Genomic DNA, 19,193 nt, shown 5'->3' on the forward strand with positions numbered 1-19,193 from the left:
TATACTTATACACATTATACTTATACTCTGGAGCGACTTATATGTGATATGATTTGTTATTTTCACACTTGCAACCGCATTTCATACTCCAGAGCGACTTAAATATGTTTTTTTTCTTCTCAATTATGCATTTTTTGGCTGGTGCGACTTATAGTCCAGAAAATACGGTACAAAAGGAATAATGTTGTTATTCAGTGTCAAAGTGTCAAAACAGGACTTTAACCACCAAACCAGGAGACAAACTAAACTACACAGCAACTATTACACATTCACCCTCAACTCTACTGTACTTTCCGTAGTACATTCCAAACCCGAGTCATCAGAGGAGCCGCCGTCTCTTGTTACCTGCCAACAGCTTCACATTCACAGCTTTAAAAATCACACACGAGGCGTTACTTGTCGGCAGCGCGCGTAAAGCAGTGATCCGATCTGAGTTCTGCTGTCTGAATCGGGCGCACATTACCATCACCCCAAACAGGAAATCATCCAAAAAACACTAAGACGGACAAGGCTGAAATGAATCTTTTCCATTTGGGCTCCCGCGGCGTTCAATCGTCTTCCTCTGTGTTTAGTTGTTACGGTAGATGCCGGTGTGATGCTAATAGTCCATCGGAAGGGTGAAAATGTGCTCAGTGTGGGGTCCAAGCAGCGGAGGAAGCTGTAATTTGAAAAGACGGATACTGGCCAAACATTCAAATCACACATTAGAGTGGATTTGCAGCGCCACCTGAGGCCACACATACAGCAGGCAGTGGGTCCGAGTCATTTGAATGTCTTTAGTGACGTGTGCTGCGCTGTCGGGCAGAACGTTTAAGAATGTCGGTGATGGAGAGGTATTTTAAAGACAGGAAATGAAGGAATATTTCAAAAAGTACAGTTGGGATGTATTTGCCGTAATTGGACAGCAATTGGACAGTTTACTACTAATATTACTCTTTATAGACACATTTATAGATTTATCCTGGGGGAAATTGTCTCTGTTTTTTTACAATTCACATATCACACATGTAACTTTCTGTCAATTATTATCTTACATTACTTCAGCTATCAATGTTTGATCGACATTTTTACCCTTTCATGTATTTAACTACTATTACACTCACTTTACTTGATATTTATTATGTACATGACCAAAATGAGCCAGTGAATATTGTTGTAGCCTTGCAGTTTTTGTTCTACTCACTGAATATGAATATGTATTCATCTAGATGTTTTATTGCATATTTCTTCTTCTGTTGTTCTTGAACTTTATATTGCAACACAGAACTACCCCCACCGTGCGACACTTCTTATCTTATAACTGCAACTTTGAATAACTTTTTTGTATCAACAGTAAGATTGTGATGTACTTCAAAAATATAGAAAATAAACTACATTTAACTACACCTTGTTTGTCGTTAGTAAAGTCAAAAACCGTCACCACTGATGTTAACTGGGCTGTTGAAGAACATAAAACATGATTATGAGTTGTGCTTCTGCAGCAGGACGTTGGCCTTTGTGACCGTTTGTGTGGTGTGATGTCTGTGCAAACATGTTCAGGTTTCACATCCGCACGTGTGCACAGCACTGGGATGTTTGTTTTACGCACTTAAATGCTAAGCGTGTTCACTTTGGCTCATTTAAATTCTCCACCAAGGACAAACTCACCATCAGGTTTCCAATGCCATTAAAATACCATTTACTCTTTCAGTAAAACGACAACACTGAAAGTGCCTCCACGGCAATAATTATATTTATGTATTTATTTGTTGATCGGACGAGATTGAATCAAACACACTTTAAAGGTGCATTATTTACATTTTAATTAGAAAATGTGAGATGATTTTCTTTAATGCCAAACTGTGAGCATTCATGTGAAGTTACATTGAATGGTGAATAACAAAGACAATTTTATGAATAACATTATAATAATTGAACCTGAATTAGCAAAAAAAGATTTATAATGAGTAAATAACTTATTAAGAATGGTTCAGGCTTACTATACTATACTATACTATACTATACTATACTATACTATGCTATACTATACTATACTATACTATACTATTCTATGCTATGCTATGCTATGCTATGCTAGGCTAGGCTAGGCTATGCTACACTATAATTAAAAGGTTGTGGTATTAATTAAACAGTTACTAACCCTGAATTCTTTATTAAAAAACGATCTTGCTTTATTAGAACTCCAAATATTCTTATTATGTACTAAAGGCATTAAGGCGTGTGGATGTGTTTAAAACGTGCATTGCGAGCTGGATTGTTATTTTAAACGTATTTCCCACGTCTAAATCAAATTGCAGAACAGTTTTACCAACATTTTCTTACCCCTAGTTCAAATGTGTTTATGGAGAGTGTAGTGTCCAGTTGTGTCGTCTGTCACCGGGGCCTGATGTGTAGGTGTTTTTACACTGGGCAGCGCTGGACACTTTTCTTTCTTCACAAAAACCCCATTGATGGCACAGACTGGTGAACCTTGGCCCAACGGCTGCCAGCTGCTGACCGCGTGACAGATGCAGGCCAGTTGACACAATAATGAGACATATCAGAATACACACACGAGACGCTGGGCCAAAGACCACGACTCAGAGCGGCCATTGTGCGTTTGTGTTGGCTTTTCGGATTTGTGGAGGATTATAGGGGCTGTACTGTAAACAGAACTGTTATTGTCACCCATGGTTTTGTTCATCTGTGGCAACTTTTAGCTTTTAGCCAAAGTTTTTGATCCAAGTCAAGTCACTTATAGCTGAATTGACTCTATAGGGCTTTTATTAGTTTGATTTAGAGTCTGTTGTATCTACAATTATGTCCTAAGAAAGACTTTAGCCCGGGTTTAGTCCTTGTTTAGACCTGAATTAGTACCTAGTTTAGATATTTTGGTGAGTGCCAAATATGTACTTGCGGTTTCTCATGACTATTTCTTGCTACACGTGCACAAACAATGAACACTTGTGACCAAAGGAATCTTCTGCTTGGCCCGTTTCGCTTTGGACTTCCTGTTGTTTGCTAAAAACGCTATTTTACTTGAATCATTTGCTTGCTTTTCCGAGTCTATCATTTGGACCATTCTAATTGTCACTGTGCACAGAAGTTAACCATGACACAACTCAAAAACTCGTTGTTTTGACGGTGGTGTCGGAGCCTTCCATGAGCTTTACGTGGAAAGAACAACTATCGTCAACCTCTTCTCTGAAACGACACTAAGTTTGTTTGTTCTTGTCGTGCAGGTGACGCAGGTGCCGGTGGAGTCGTGTGAGCAGTACAGCACGTGCGGAGAGTGCCTGAGCTCGGGGGACCCTCACTGCGGCTGGTGTGTCCTGCACAACGTGTGAGTATCCAGAACATTCCTCCAGCGCTGCACTGCGCACGTTACACACATGTTCCCGAGATCCATGACCGGCTGGATATTCAGAACAGAACGCTGCATTCTACAGGCTGGTACTGTTTCATCTGTTAGCGATAGCCTCTTAACGTCTCAAACTATGCAAAAACAAGGGCTGTTTTAGCGACTGACATAACACTACCTCGTGCAGCACTGCTTTGCGTAGATATTTTGTTTTACTCTTTTTGGACTAATAAGATAATTGATTATACCTTTTATCGTCTGTGCAGCACTTTAGAAACCATTTAGTTGATTTGATTAGCACCCATTGACAACCATGTAATAAAAAATAAATTAAATCTGATGTTAGGTTGAACACTATATATAATAATTCACCCAAACTATAGCAGGTCACAACAGTTTGACAATGACATATTATCATTATAATGTTATTTCTTCAAGTTAGACATTGACTGACTTGTATTACTCATTAACAAATGCACATAAATTTGCCTGTGCGCTGTACAAATGGAAAAATGTATGTTTTTGTTTTGATAAAATGACTCGGACAGACCTTCATTAACACCAGTATCAATGTGTGCACAGCTAATCTAAACGTGTCGGCCCTTGAACACTTTATACAGTCAATGATTAGCTAAAACTACAACTATTATCGCGGCAATTACTATCACAAGTGCTGCTCCAGTGAACCTAGAGACCTGCCTGAATATCCATGAAGGTCAATGTCTGGAGTTGAACCCTTGAGAAAGTACCAGCTAATGTTTTCTTAAATGCCCTGAAGGGTCATCTGCTTCCACTTAAACCTGGAGTCAAAACAGAGTCTCGGAGCTGTGACTGACACCTGCTGGAGCCTGGATGGCACTACACACCTTTAACCAGACGCAACACAAAAGAGCCGGGATATAATATTTTTCATTTTTGACACATAAATTGTAGTTTTCAATCCATGCTGCGAGTAAAGATTAATTTTAAGACATGTAAATTGAGCATTGGGTTGAAACATCTGCTGTCTAAAGTAGCAGCCCCTTTTTCTTTGGAGACTCGATCACTCACTCGATTCCCACACGGTGTTATTCTTAACGCCTGCGCCTCGATCGTCGCACTTTAGGGACCTCCTTAAACGCAGCCCCCCCCCCCCCCTATAGGTATAGCTGAAATATTTGTACGTGTCAGAGCGCAGTCGCAATCATCATTACCGTGATGGCGGGCCCCGGCAAAGTGCACTTAAAGTAATTTACATCACTCCAAAAAGCAGGGACAGGACAAATAATTGCCTAGCGACAAGGTAATTCAAAGTGAGGCGGGGGGGGGAGCAAAAAGAGGGATGGGGAGGCGGAGGGGGGGTGGGTCTCGACAGTCGGCATGTCTTCACACAGGGGATCTTTGAGCGAGGCAGCCGCCATGTCGGGTCTCAATCATATGCTCTTGTGTAGGCGGCGGAGGTGTGGAGAAGCACGTGGTGGAGTTTGAGTGCGCAGCATGTCTGGCAGCGGCTGTCGTGTCAGAAAGTGATTGAATGGAGATCTTTGGGTTATATTATGGACGCAAAGATGGAATGGTGTTATATTGGCAGTTCAAAACAGCGGGGCGGAGGGATTGTGAGTTAAACGACACATAACATGCTGAATATACCGGGTTTCAATATTGTTCCTTCGTCAAAAACATATCTGGAGTTGTTTAAAGGTTGAGAATGATGCCAAAATGGTGTTATGTTAGTGTTGCTGTCCTAATACATGTACTGTCGCTTTGTATTTGAAGATGTGCGACTCATGACAAAGATACAATACGTGGAGTTTTGATTAGTTTGATGGATCCTCTTTAGTAAGTCCTCAGAAAACATTTGGTTTCAAAATCCCCAGTTTTGTGTCATTGTTGAAGCACTTCTGCACAGTTTTTGAGTCCATACATCATCTCAGGACACTTTGTTTGTAATTCTACGGTCGTTCTATGTTACCTTTTTTATTTCCTCAAGGTTATTCCTAAATCCTCAAGGTCTTCTTTTTGATAATTCAATGCCATTTTCAACACAAATTATAGCACTTTATCATGTGGTCTTAAACTAGTTCTGACATAGAGCAAGATCATGTTTAGTTTGTGTTCACACTTTTGGTCCTGGTTTGAGCCCAGTTTAGTCTGGTTTAGTCCTGATGTAGACTTGGTTTAGTCTTGTTCTAATCCTGGTTTAGTCCTGATGTAGACTTGGTTTAGTCTTGTTCTAATCCTGGTTTAGTCCTGATGTAGACTTGGTTTAGTCTTGTTCTAATCCTGGTTTAGTCCTGATGTAGACTTGGTTTAGTCTTGTTCTAATCCTGGTTTAGTCCTGATGTAGACTTGGTTTAGTCTTGTTCTAATCCTGGTTTAGTCCTGATGTAGACTTGGTTTAGTCTTGTTCTAATCCTGGTTTAGTCCTGATTTGGTCCAGGTTCAGTTGTGGGTTTGGTTCCAGTTTAGTGTGTAAAACAGGACACACCGTAAAACTCAAAGAAAGCCTAATTCTCCTTTTATGGGATTTCTCTTTTAATCAATACTTCTGAGTATCTATTGCTCAGTGAATGATAGTTTTAGTTTATGGGTATTTTAACTCCTAGGGCTGTACTTTTTTCACTTCCATTCCCAATATCGTTGTCCATTTGAATAGAGATCTCATGATTATTGTTGGATTCCCCGAGCAGGTTTGAAAAAGGACAAAACCACACGCTAGGTACACAACAGTTTAATTTTGAATACATGCGCCAACAGTTCACGACCCTTGCACTGTATCGTCAGGTGAAAGGTCAACCCTCTGATTCATGTCAGAAACGCCTTCTGTTGTTAAACCCAGGACCCTGTGCCACCTGTGTCTGTTCTGACCCCGAAAGCTCTGTCCTGACCTGCAGTTCCACCTCTGTCACAACTCGGAGGAACTTACTCAGGCTGGAAAGACTTCTGCATTACTCCAGTGTTTCCCAACCAGGGGTACTGTTTTTGAGCTTGTATTAAATAAGAACATGTAATTGAAATCATTTACGATGCGATACAAGAGGAGGTACTTGAGACAAAATAGGTGAGACAATATTGATATGCATTTTTGACAGACATGTAATGCTTTTATTATAAAATCCATCAAAATCATGTATCTTGTGGATTTGTGTCTTGTTCCCCAACTATCCACTCATCCATTATCTTCTGCTTCATCTGGGGCGGGTCGTGGGGGCGACCACTTTGAGGTGGTCTCAGGCCAGCAGAGAAGCATAGTCCCTCCAACGTGCCCTGGCTCTTCCCTGGGGCCAGAACAGGTAGTCGACCAGGAGGCATCTGAAATAGAGGCCTGAGCCATCTCCTATGACTCCTCTCTATGTGGAGGGGCATGGGCTCTACTCCGAGCTCCTCCTGTGTGACTGACCCCCTCACCCTATCACTAAGGGAGCACCCTGCACCCTGCAGAGCCTAATGGCATCCCTTACTTCCAGTGTCCACCACTGGGTGCAGGTGTTGCTGCAGTGACAAGCACTAGAGACCTCATATGACCACAGCTCTGAGCTGCTGCATCAACAATGGAGGCAGAGGACAAAGTCCTCGGACTCAATGTCTCCAGTCTCCTCCGGGATCTGGGAGAAGCTCTCCCGGAAGTGTGGGTTAAGGACCCTGCTGATACGGACAGACCCTCACGATATGCTTGGGTCTGCCAAGTCCTGCTTCCTCCCCTGCCAGTGGATCTGACTCACCACCAGCTGGTGATCGGTTGACTGCTCTGCCCCTCTCTTAACCAGAGAGTCCAAGACACACAGCCGGAGGTCAGATGACATGACAACAAAGTCGATCAGCGTCTTTCAGTCTTCCAATCCAAGGCCGCTATCCTCAATAAATCACTTCTCAAGCCATTACATGGGTTTCTCATCTTCTCCATTATCTTGCTGTTTCCCTCCTCCGCTCCATCCACTGCAGCAAAGCAGTCTGCCTCCTCATTCCATTCTTGATCTCCTTCTCTCACTGTAAGTCAAAGACCCAGTTGGTCTATTGATTCAATTGCATGCAAGTTTTCCTAGTTTAAAAATTAGTTCTTAGCTATAAACTACTATAAACCTGTGTTTTTGACAGTCAAGCCCAATCGTTCCCACACATCTGTTCCCTCACAGCTCCTCTGTCTTTGCACATCTGTGACTGCCACAACCTTTTTTGGGTCTTCCTCATTTCATGAATTTTCATCATTCAGAGTCGGGGTGGATTTTATCACATTACATCTTCTGCATGTGTTTTTCATGTTGCGTGTTCCATCATTCCCTTTTCTGAGTATCTAAGTAGTGTCATTCAACTGTCTGACTGTGTCTCTCTGCCTCTCTGCCTCTCTGTCTCTCTGTCTCTCTGCCTCTCTGTCTCTCTGTCTCTCTGTCTCTCTGTCTCTCTGCCTCTCTGTCTCTCTGTCTCTCTGTCTCTCTGTCCGTCTGTCTTCTGCCTCTCTGTCTATCTGTCTCTCTCTCTAGATTGATAGAAAGATATATTTCTTTCTCTGTCACTCAATCTGTATCTTTCTTTCTTTCTTTCTCCCTCTTTCTTTCTTTCTTTCTTTTTTTCTCCCTCTCTATCCCTCTCTCTCTCTCTCTCTCTCTCTCTCTGGGTGCATTGACACTTGCAGTTTGGTCCCTTTCTAGTCCTCACTTTAAATGTGGTCCGTGTGAGAGTGCACGCACCTTCTTTTTGTCTCGATTCTCTCTCTTTTTCACTTTCCTCTCTCTCTTGGTGCATTCTCAGTCTTTTCAGTCTTTCCCTGGTCTTGAGACTTTTAGACCAGTTTAATTCTGGTTTGGTCGTGTTCTAGTCATGGTTTAGAGGTGACAGATGTGAAATATATGCCCTTTTGTGATAAATGTTTTGGTGCATTCAAACGAGACCTTTACCAGCACATTTTAACTCATTCCTGATAGATTGTTAAAACATTGTCTGATTAGTTTAGATGTGGAATGTGTGAATTCATCCTCTATCTGTCTCACTCTTCTCTTTCTGCCTCTCCCAATGTCTTCAGGTTGCCACACATAAACAACCCCGTCTACTTTGATCAGTCCCCTCCCTCCTGCTAAAACTGTCAACCACAATAACCCAGCCTCCTTTCGCTCTCCACCTTTTCTTCTTTATGTTCGCTCACCCATTGAAGAATTCTAAGGCAGGTAATTAGGAACACACGAGGACATTAGCATCATTCGCGTTGATTAGCCCGTGAATGGAGCTGGAGTAAATGGCTGTAGGATTGGCACGTCTGTCATCCCTGCTCTTTATTCTTTAGTCTGATTTTCTGTGGCGTGAGATTGGGAAGTCCTTTAATTACCAGCAGCTGCCTGGCATCCACTGAAAGAGTCAAAACTATAGCGATAACGTTGTAACGAGCTCAGAACGTGAAGTGGCCGGAATTTGACAGAAAAAACACAATCACCATTTTATTTTCTTATATTGGCAATTTTTGATTCGATTCAGTTTTGTCTTAAAAATAAAAATGACTTTCAATATTAATTTCCTAAGCAAAAACAAGACATTTTACAAGAGTTTTAATCAGTCAAAAATAATTGTCCAATTTCTTCTCCAAACCACATGCTTTTATTATCTTGTCTTCGGACAACTCGATTAAAACAAAAACAAAACATTTAGAAATGATTGAATCTCAGTCACAAAATACAATTTGATCGTGTTCACGTTCTAGAATTTGATGACGTCATAATTTCTGACAAAATCCGAAGAAATGATAAACCTTATTATTAGTTAGGGATTGGCTCCACAAACTTCATATTCATCTCATGGCATCAACAATCACGTCTTCGGAGTCAAATGACTGTTTTATTATTATACTTCTGTGCCTAATCTGTTTCTGTCACGTGGTACCAGAGCTCTAGTTACAAAGGTACAAAAAACGGTACAAGAACATAGGTATACTTGCGTGTTCCTCCACCTGAAATCCAAGAATACCTTATCTCCTGCCATGCTACTACCACAAACACCACCACTACTACACTATTACTGCAACTATCTCCTGGAGTAACTAAACATGGAATAGGAGGACAACAGAATAGATAAGTAGCGTCTTTGCCTCTGTATCATCCGCACACCTCCGTCGTCTGATTCCGTGTGGCATGAGATTGCGAAGTCCTTTAATTAACAGCAGCTGCTCGGCCTCTTCCGAAAGTGCAAAGAATGAGACCCAAAGTCGGGATGATAACGTAGCTATCAGCGAGCGCTTGATGCATTTTGATTACGGCTCAAAGGCGGCTCATCGTCTCAAGCGCCTTTCGCTCGCCGTCTTCTGAAAGGCGAGTTCAGCCTCTGCCCGACCACCGTCCAAAAACACAGATCTGGAGTAGTGCTGGTCTTTCTGTTTGCGCCGTTAGATTATAGCGCACTAATCGGACTCACAAGAGGCTTTAACCATCTCAAAATACCCCCGTGGTTTCATTCTCTCGGTCTCCATTCACCCTCCGCATTCCAGCAGATGACAATGGATTCAGTAGTGATTTGTCGAGGATTAGTCGCTGGTTTGATTCCCGTCCAAGTGCAGGGATTGAGCGAGTGATGTAGTGCCAAGGTCAGCGGGCATTCACCGCGGACTTAATGCAAGTCGAAGGAAACTCGCCAATGTAATGTAATGCTATACAGTAGGTAGGAGGGATCTGAAACGCCTTGCTTCGATGCTGGAAGTATTTGAAATGGAGGGTCTAAGCAGATTTCCTCAAAGCAATGTGGCCCTATCCTGCAATCTGACACCGTATTGTGTTGTACAGCAAGTTTGTCAATGGTTGGAGCTCCTTTCACATGACACACAAAGATGCTGACATCTTTAGCTGCGCGTCTGATAAGTTATTGCCATCTTGAAATTCCTTTCTTCAGTAGCTTTTACTCATGTGAAGCTGATCTAAAACGAGCCTCTGTTGGTTCAAACCGTGACGCTGATGCGACAACATCTTCAAAGTCAGGTCATTTTATTTATTTATTTTCAGACACCACATTGGTCTAGAGAAGTTTTAAGGTACTTAGATGAGTTTTATCATATGAACCCATGTGATCCTGTGCTGCGTTGGTCAAATAGGCACCAGAGCGCACTGCGGCAAAACATGTGCCGTACGATGCTATTTTGTTTTTTTCTGCCAAAAAGGCTTTGCAATACTGCTGAATCCTACATGCATAAACAGTCTAAGTACAGATTAGTAGTAGCTGCTTATTGGGTGCGAAGGAAATTTCTCAGCAATGGTGCCCCAAAAAAATATTCTCATATAATGCATGGATTCTTCAAAATACAATGAGTTAGTATGGTTTCCCCTTCTCAACATATACTAGCATGATTGAAAGCTTTTAAAAGTCTATTTTTTACATGCGTTTTAATTACCTTTAACTATGGCAACCCTCACTAAACTTGGGGAGCATGGATGAACTCACTTGAACTGCTCTACTGAACGTTCTTCTCATGTCAAGAAACATGAGAAACGCATAAAAAACGTCTTTGTCATTTTCCCCACAATAAAAATACTCCAAATTGCCTTGCTTTCACATCATGCCATTCCAAACCTGCGATGCACCGTGGAGATCGCGTAGGTGCACAATTTGTTGCCACTAAACAGTCACCTCATACCCTACCAGAGCGCAGATTCGGGGCCATCAAATCTCCTCTAATTTACCCGTGGCAACAACAATTAGCGGTGTGTTGGAAAGAGCGGCTTCAGCTGGTTCTGGGTGTCAGCCTGTGCCGCTAATGGCCCACTCATCAGCCCGCGCCTCTCTGCCTCTTTCTGGGTACACCACATCCATCTCCCCAATTGTGCCTAATGAGATATCGACCACCAACACGCTGCTCTATCAATATTTCCATAGATCCTCCGCACTTAGGACAAGAATAAGTTATGTGACGACCGGACTGGAATACCGGCGACATATTATAGCTAATAAGTGTAAAGACGAACTCACTTATGAATGGAGTTGGGATATTTTTTTTTATTTTGATGTTATATGATACAAACAAAACAAGACCAGAGAGTCCAAAGTTAAAAAGTGAAAAGGAAATATGAAATAAAATGTACTAAAACTATTCAAAGCCTGCTTAAAGAGTTTAAGAACATAAACTGGGACATTTCTGTGTAATACATTTACAAACTCATCCGTGGAGACACGTAACAATGAAAAGACCTGACAATGAATAAATAAAGATAAATAAGGGACAGTAAGTGAATTAATTTGCATAAATTTATGGACATGGAAAGTCATGTATTATTTTTATTTATTAACCTTTACTTTGCCAGGTAAGAACCCATCTTTTCCAGGGTAACATGGGTTAAAACAATACTTTGTGCATTTTTTGGGGGAGAATATCTCAGCTAAAGAAACAAGATCCCCATGGAAAGAAGCAGTCTCCTCAAGGTCAAGTACGAGTCAGGTTTGCGTGACGTTTATACATCTATCAAAAATGAAGAAAAACATGCTTTTGTGGGCAAAAAAGTTATACACTTTCCACTTTTTGTCCGATACTTAAACCTCAAACCAAGACGCTTATACAACATAGTCACACATTTCTGGTGAATGGCCTAATGTTCAAATATCATCACAGCTTTCTTTATCGCACACAAGTAAAGATTTAGCACTGAGCTCGAGTCTTTTTTGCAAATCTTTCTCGCCTTATCTCCCAAATCCACCAAAGAGAAGCAGAGTACATCTTTCTACTCATACGGCGCTATGTATGGATCTCTTTTTCATTGGAGAAGGCTCAAGTTACAGCGATCTTGATCTCGAGACAAAGTGTTTGGTCTGAACCTCAACGTAAGCTTTGGTTTTCAGCCTCGTCTACTCGCGACAGCAACTGGAGCTGGCTATGTTTACATTATATGTGGTTGAAATTGAACTCTTTGGTTTTTTTCCTGTCACCATTCGTCTCTTTTATACCTCTCACTGTCTAATAGGATTGTCTCACATCAAAGACAGCAGCCGGCAAAGATGAACGACGCCAATGACTCCTAATTGTGGAATAGATTTTACATTTTACGACAAACATTTGAACAGGATTTTATTGACGATTATGCAGAGAATCTTGTCTTCTTTACTTTTTTCCTGGTTTGACCATTTTTGGTGAAGTGTATAAGTGTCCCTCAGTTTTGGACATGAGCAGCAGATGTGTGGTCATCATTCCCCATTTTGAATCAGTATCCAACTTGCGTCAAAATCCAATACTTCTGGGCATTAAGTGCACAATTGTTGTTATATCGAAAATGCTATTTATCTAATTTACTCCTAAAATAATATGTTCAGTTTCAGTTCAATATGAGCCTGACGTTCATGAAAACATAACATTCATCTGCCAATAATCCAGATGAGTGCAGAGAAACATCAAGGCCAATTAGCTTTGTCTAAAAATACATGTTATGCAACCTTTTTTTGCTGAACTCTATTTAACATAAATCAATGGTGATAAGGTGCAAATCGGCTATTTAGCGTATAATTTAAACAAAGTCATGCAAACAAACAAGCATTCCTTCACGGTTACCTAGCGACCGTACTGTAAACAAGGGCCAAAGCTTGTCAAATTCAGGCAGCAGTTAGTATTTGATGAACAAAAATACTCGGCAGCACCTTTATTTTTTTAAATGAAAGTTTAACCGTCAACTTTTCCCTGACTTTTCTTCACAAACTGCCACTAAAACGATGATCAATTTGAGGCAGTATCCCACCAAACGTACCGGTAGTATCCATTAGAAAAACCTCAACATTTGTCCCTTTTAAACACTGTAGAAGCGCTCATATTTTTCTTTGTACATGTTCACAGTAACACCTTTTCTTTCCTCTACGCTTTCTAAAACCAAGCACTGCGTCTTCAGCACATTTGTAAAGCAGTCTCCACTAAACGCGCTTTAACTACTTTGAAATATTCACATACTATGGTATTCTTTACATGATATAAATTATAGCTCAGGCCTGAATGAGTAAGACATTTCTGGTCCTGCTTCACCTTCTCTCCTGAAATCCTGAAACCCAATTTGTGTTACAAGTTAAAGGTTTTGTACCGGCAACTCGTAGCTGGCGCGCTGTTAGCATGCTAGTTGATGTTAGCATGCTAGTTGATGTTAGCAGCTGATGTTAACAGTCCCAAACACATCGGTAAACAAAAAGAAAAAACAGTGTCCTGGTGTTTTCTGAAAATGGAGGCTAACTCGACTTGGGAGCAGCAACTCTACTCTGAGCTCCTCAACTTATTTTTTTTTTATGTATTTTAATATTTTTAATGCTTTTAATCACAGATAATATATTCTCCCCATAAAGACACAATATATAAGTTAAACAATGAACTACTGTGACAAACTTGCAAAAAAAAAAACTGTCGTGTGATCAATCTACTTATGATGCAAACAAATGTAAGACGTTTTTTGTTTTTTTTAATACTTTCTTTTATTATTATTTAATTTTGTGAATGTAAAAACAGTCAAATTTCTTCCTCCAAATTCTCAACTGCAAACCACATCTTGGTTCCTGACTCTTGAGTAAAAAGCCCCAAACAGACGATTTTAAATGATTACATCTCGTTTTGATTCAAATTAATTGAACAGCACAGCCATAAATGATATGATGCTGATTAGTCTTTTCGAGTCTAAATGTTGATTATTTGCCAAATACGATGCAATGCAAAAAAAAAGAATGTATCTTTTTAGCAGCAAAAACCTTTTATAGCTTTTCAACGACATATTTAAAATCCAACGTTGGCTAGAATCTTTTTTCTTTTTTTCCCGTGTGTTCAAACCCTCACAGTCTGTGCCGTGTGAAAGCATTGATTTGTTGGCCATAACTCAGCCTTGATGAAATAAAAGCATTTGGAATCATATCTGCAACATTCGAAATAAAGCGTGACGGAATTTCTCTTGTGAGACGGTAAAAGCGCGTTCTTTCATCAAATTTGGTTTGACCAGATTCAAGTCAAGTCCATTTGAAAACTGTCCATTTCTCTCCGTTAGTGTCGGGGGAATGTTTGTTTTCAATCCAATACCTAATAATACTATGGTCCGTATCGCTATAGCAACCGTGAGTTACGTATGAAAATGCTTTGAAACGTCTCTACGGAAGATATTTGAGCTTTGGCTGCCAATATTTGCTCTGATCTAAACATTACATACATGTGCAGAAAACCTATAGCATATAAAATGGGAGGGGCTTGTTTAGTACGTGGATGGGAGAATGTCAGGTGACCGCAGGGGGGCGGTAGTGCACACTGTCGTCGTGTCCTTGGGCAAGACACCTCACCCACCTCGTCTCCAGTGGCCGTGTGTTTGTGACCACATGACTACGGTCTGTGTTTGTGTCATGTGTTCATTCACCTGCCCCGCCCCCTCAACAGATGAACCAATCATACAGTTAGAATATATTGTATTTCTCTCTCTCTCTTTCTCTCCTTTGTTCCGTTTCTCCCTTTCCTGCTCTTTTTGTTTCTCTCCCTCTCTCCTTCTCTTTCTCTCTCTCTCTTTTAACTTATCCATCTCTCTCTCTTTTAACTTCTCTCTCTTCTCTTTGCTCTCTTTTCTCTTCTCTTCTCTCTCTCTCACTTTCTTTTCTCTTTGGTCTCTCTCTTTTCTCTCCCTCCATCTCCATCTCTCTTTACTCTCCTCTTTATTTTCTCGTCTATCTTATCTTCTTTCTCTTCCCCCTCTTTTCTCTCCCTCCATCGCTCTCTTCCTCTCTCTCTCCCGCTCTCTTTATCTCTGTCTCGCTCTCTCTTTTAACTTATCTCTCTCTTCTTTCTTTACTCTTCTCTCTCTCCCATCCCACTGTCTCTTTTAACTTATCGCTCTCTCTCAACTTCTCTCTCGTTAGTCTTCTCTCTCTCCCTTTCTTTTTTCTTCTCTCTCTCTTTCTCTCTTCTCTTCTCACTCTCTCACTCTCTTTTCTTTCTGTCTTTCTTTCTCTCTCTCTCTCTCTCTCTCTCTCTATCTCTCTCCCCCTCTCTCTCTCCCCCTCTCTCTCTCTTCTTTCTCTTTTCTCATGTGCACAACAGTCAAGGCCAGCTCATGTAAAGTCTTTATGGTACATCGTGTATTATACAGCACATCCGTGTTCTAGTGTTTTCTATTTACATTCCCTTATGAGAGCATGTCACTCCACGCTGAAGTGCTCCCGCCTGATTGGGCGTCTTTCAGATCCCAGCGCCGCACAGCCTTCTGGGTAATTGCTTGTCTATAGCTCGGGAATAAGACGCAGCGTCTAATGGAATGAACTTTGACTGGAAAAGGTTCCGATGTGGTCATTCTCACTCCGTGAGATCCAATGTGGGCAATGTAATGTTCTATATTTTTGCAGATGAGGCTGTGCATATGATTTACATGAAGCGGTGCAATAATACATGACTATATGGTAATGTATTCATGCTTATGTTATGTTTACCACTGGAGGAAAGCAAAGCAGTGTGCGAGGCAGTGGGAACAAAAGATTAAAGGAAAATATATTATCAAGTACTGTATATTCTGTTTGATGGCAAATAAAAATATATTTATGTGATTATTAAGATGCTGTATGTTATTGTCAGATATATGCCAGTTTTGGGCCTTTTTGTGTTATAATTGCCAAGATATATGCAAATCTGTATTGCTACCTGGTGTTTTTGGTATATTAAATGGCATATTTGACTATATTCAGGGCAGTGAACCTTTAGCTTGCTGTTTTTTGGCTGCTTTTTAGTTGATCAATCGCTCTATGATGTCTTGTTTGACCAGAATTTTCAGTAGTCGACTAATTACTTTTGAAGGATTTTGAAGGGCTTACATGGACAGCAGCAGAACAGCAGGATTTGGGAGTGAATTGTCACTTTTTACAGATGATACACTTATTTGCTAGTGATTTTCTGTATAATTAGGTGATCTCTCCGGTCTGGCCCTAGCTGTGAGGCGAGCCTTCCTGGATACTCTAAAACTATAAAGCTTTACTCTTTGCAAGACATTTGGGTCCTGATTCCCCATTTCGTGCCTCATGTCAGGATTTTCAGAAGCGCCAAAACTAAATTTAAAGTATATATTATCCTTTAAATGTGTTATATATACTTTAAATGTGTTTTCTAATCTCCTCAGATGAAATGTAACCTAAATCTTTAGCACATGCCTTCCCTGTCAGTGACCATATTTATTTACATGCCGTCTAAAGCGTTGTGACTGACAGGGCATTTGTATCCCGCTGAGAGAAATAGTGACGAGACTGGAGTTGTGTTTTCAGCACCATGGACAGGGCTTAGAAACGTTACCCAGAGCACTCGGCCTTGAGCTGTCGCCTTAGGGTGAAAAATCAGTCCGCCACTTACAGTATCTCAAGAGTGAACGCAAGTCCATGTACACGATAATGTATAGGAGCCGCAGCAGATCCCATAATGTGATAATGTTCTTTAGATGAGAGCGAAAGCCAATATTGCTACAATAATACAAAAGATTATTCGACCATACTTATCCAACCACATCACCTCCATCTCAATTAAATGTGCTATGTACAGCGTGACAGTTTGTCTCCATGGAGAGTTTGTTACTTTGCCCGGAATGTTCCTCAGTTTAACATATCGATATCGATGCCATAAGCATTTGGTCATTGAGTTGATTATTCAGTTGTTTATTTAATCTTATTCTACCAAAATTTGTATTAGTCAACTTATTTATTTGCATTTACACATGTGCAATAACAGAAAATGGTGGGCATAGAATGAGTTAACTGGGGTTATTGAAATTACATTTGTTGGACTTTGGGTCAGATAATAGTTTAAGCTTTTGTCACTCCATTTTTTCTTGACTAATCGATGCAGAAGTTGTGTTTGACCAAGAACTTCTTTACTCGACTACAGCCCTAATATCTCCATGGAGCCAAATAGATGACATCACCAGGCCAAGTTAGGTGAAGGTCAGCATGTGGAGAGGCGACCTTGAATAAATGCAAGATAGACAGGTTTATGCCATATCGTGGAACATTACAGCAAAAGCAATAAAATGAAGGCAAGTAGATTATCTCCGTACAAAAAACACACATAGTGAACCTTTATACACCTAAATCTCCTTGTGTCTTCAATGGATCTTATTATTGAACTGGAATGTGATGTAAAAAAGCAGTTTGTGTTTATCTCAAGTCAAATGTGCTTTGTGAACTGAATCTTGGTTCAAGACATGAAACCAATGTCATCACAAATATGTAGGATTGTAGTTCTTCCCCAAAATGTTTTCGGCTCATCCATAGAAACGCCCTTTTTTCACTTGATTTTGGATTGTGAGCGACAAAAGGCATTGATTGTGGCTGAAAGTAAAGAAAATGTGTGATTCTAGTCAGCACTATAGCTTGCACTTCAGCTAATGAGAAAGCAATGGTTCGGCTCCTAACTACACCAAGATAATGGCCATCTCCCTGAAACCATGGCAACAGCAGCACCCCACAACCCCTCACCACCTCTCCCTCTTTCTCTTTTTCTTTCTTCACTCCACCCCGAAATGACTTTTGTTAAATAACGCTTAGTAAAATCAATGCAGCATCTCTATCAAAGTTAATAACGAGTTGGATTTTTTTGCGGGTAATTTGACATTGTATTGCACCTTGAGTCATGCATAAAACATCATACCTGAAAACATATTAAGTATCATTGTCTGCAGAGGCTGTGGTTGTCGGAGAAAGAAAAATCAACGTCTAGACAAAGTGGATCCAATACAAGGACAATGTGTTAAAGTGACCATTATAGGCTTGTTTTTTACTCATTTATTTGCTTTATGAAATCTATGTTGTCAATCTGTAGATGTAGACCAAATATTCAACCCTGAATAAAAGTAATTTCCTTGTACTATTGTTAGAAATGTATATATACTTCAATCAAACCTCTGGAGTGCTGTCAAGAAAATACTGTACAAAAATACATTTTGTAAGTCAGAAGCAACAAATGAGAGATGTTTCGCTGAGGTTTGTGTGGGTTGTGTGGGGTCTATAAGCAATCTTAGTTGATCAATATAAGGTAATGTTAAAGCTATGGAGATGCTAAATATCAAACTTAACATTCATTCTAGGGCTGTAACCTTTAGCCGTTTAGTTGATAGATTGTTTGTCGACAATTAAAATAATTGCAATTTTATAATCATAATCGTGAATTTGGACAATAGACACTCAAACAAATATTATATTACCTTTTATAACAAAAACGGCAGCAATATTAAGTCCATTATTAGTCAATATATACTAGTTATATTGTCTTATATACTGGAATATACTATTTCTAGTGATTTAATACTGTATGAAAGGTTTAGCCAGTTTCACGCCACTTCCCCTTTAGTCAACCAGGGTTTACTTCAGTCGATTAGAGCCTTAGTTTATTTGAATATGTTTTAAAACTATGTAGTGTTTAATCAATTTGCATTGACCCAGCAACTTATCAAGTTGTTTCATAACTCTTTAGTTTACTTTTTCCACATTGTCTTTGTTAATACTAAAGGATATTTTGCACTGTCACAAAAAATGGCGGATATTGCCAATAATGGTCAATCCCGAGTTCTATACATTCTCTTTATCATTGCATTTTGCTTCTATCTTTCATTATAATATAGCACAGGCAGTAATAAAAGACACAACAGATTTGACCCTTTTTGCTAACATCTTGTCAGAACTACATTTTCCCAAAGTTTTACTTCTATGATTTCTCCCTCAATCCTCGACAGTTTTTCCTCTTTTCCCAGTGGGCTTTTTTCTTCACTACTCTACTGCACCACTTCTACTCTCTCCCTGCCAGTCCCAACGGAGCGCTACAAGTGTTAGCACGCACCCGCCCGCTGTGCCCGCGCCCGCTCGTTTGAGGCTGCTGTCGGATTCTCTCTCCAGCGCCTGACAACATAATTACACTGCTAAGGCTAAGGATGAAGATGTAGTTTGTAGT

The 19,193-nt window shown here is 40.3% G+C and overlaps 1 protein-coding gene across 1 annotated transcript in view; it reads left to right on the plus strand.

Moving 5' to 3' along the window:
• Nucleotides 1-19,193, plus strand: part of plxna2 (plexin A2) — a 312,486-nt gene that overhangs the window by 167,014 nt on the left and 126,279 nt on the right. The window contains exon 5 of the mRNA XM_072449250.1: nt 3,222-3,322. Coding sequence (XP_072305351.1) covers nt 3,222-3,322 — 101 coding nt within the window. The remainder of the gene's footprint in view (nt 1-3,221; nt 3,323-19,193) is intronic.

This window comes from Eucyclogobius newberryi, unplaced genomic scaffold, assembly GCF_026437365.1.
Source record: "Eucyclogobius newberryi isolate DKJ021-1_F unplaced genomic scaffold, fEucNew1.0.hap1 SCAF_17, whole genome shotgun sequence".
NCBI lineage: Eukaryota > Metazoa > Chordata > Actinopteri > Gobiiformes > Gobiidae > Eucyclogobius > Eucyclogobius newberryi.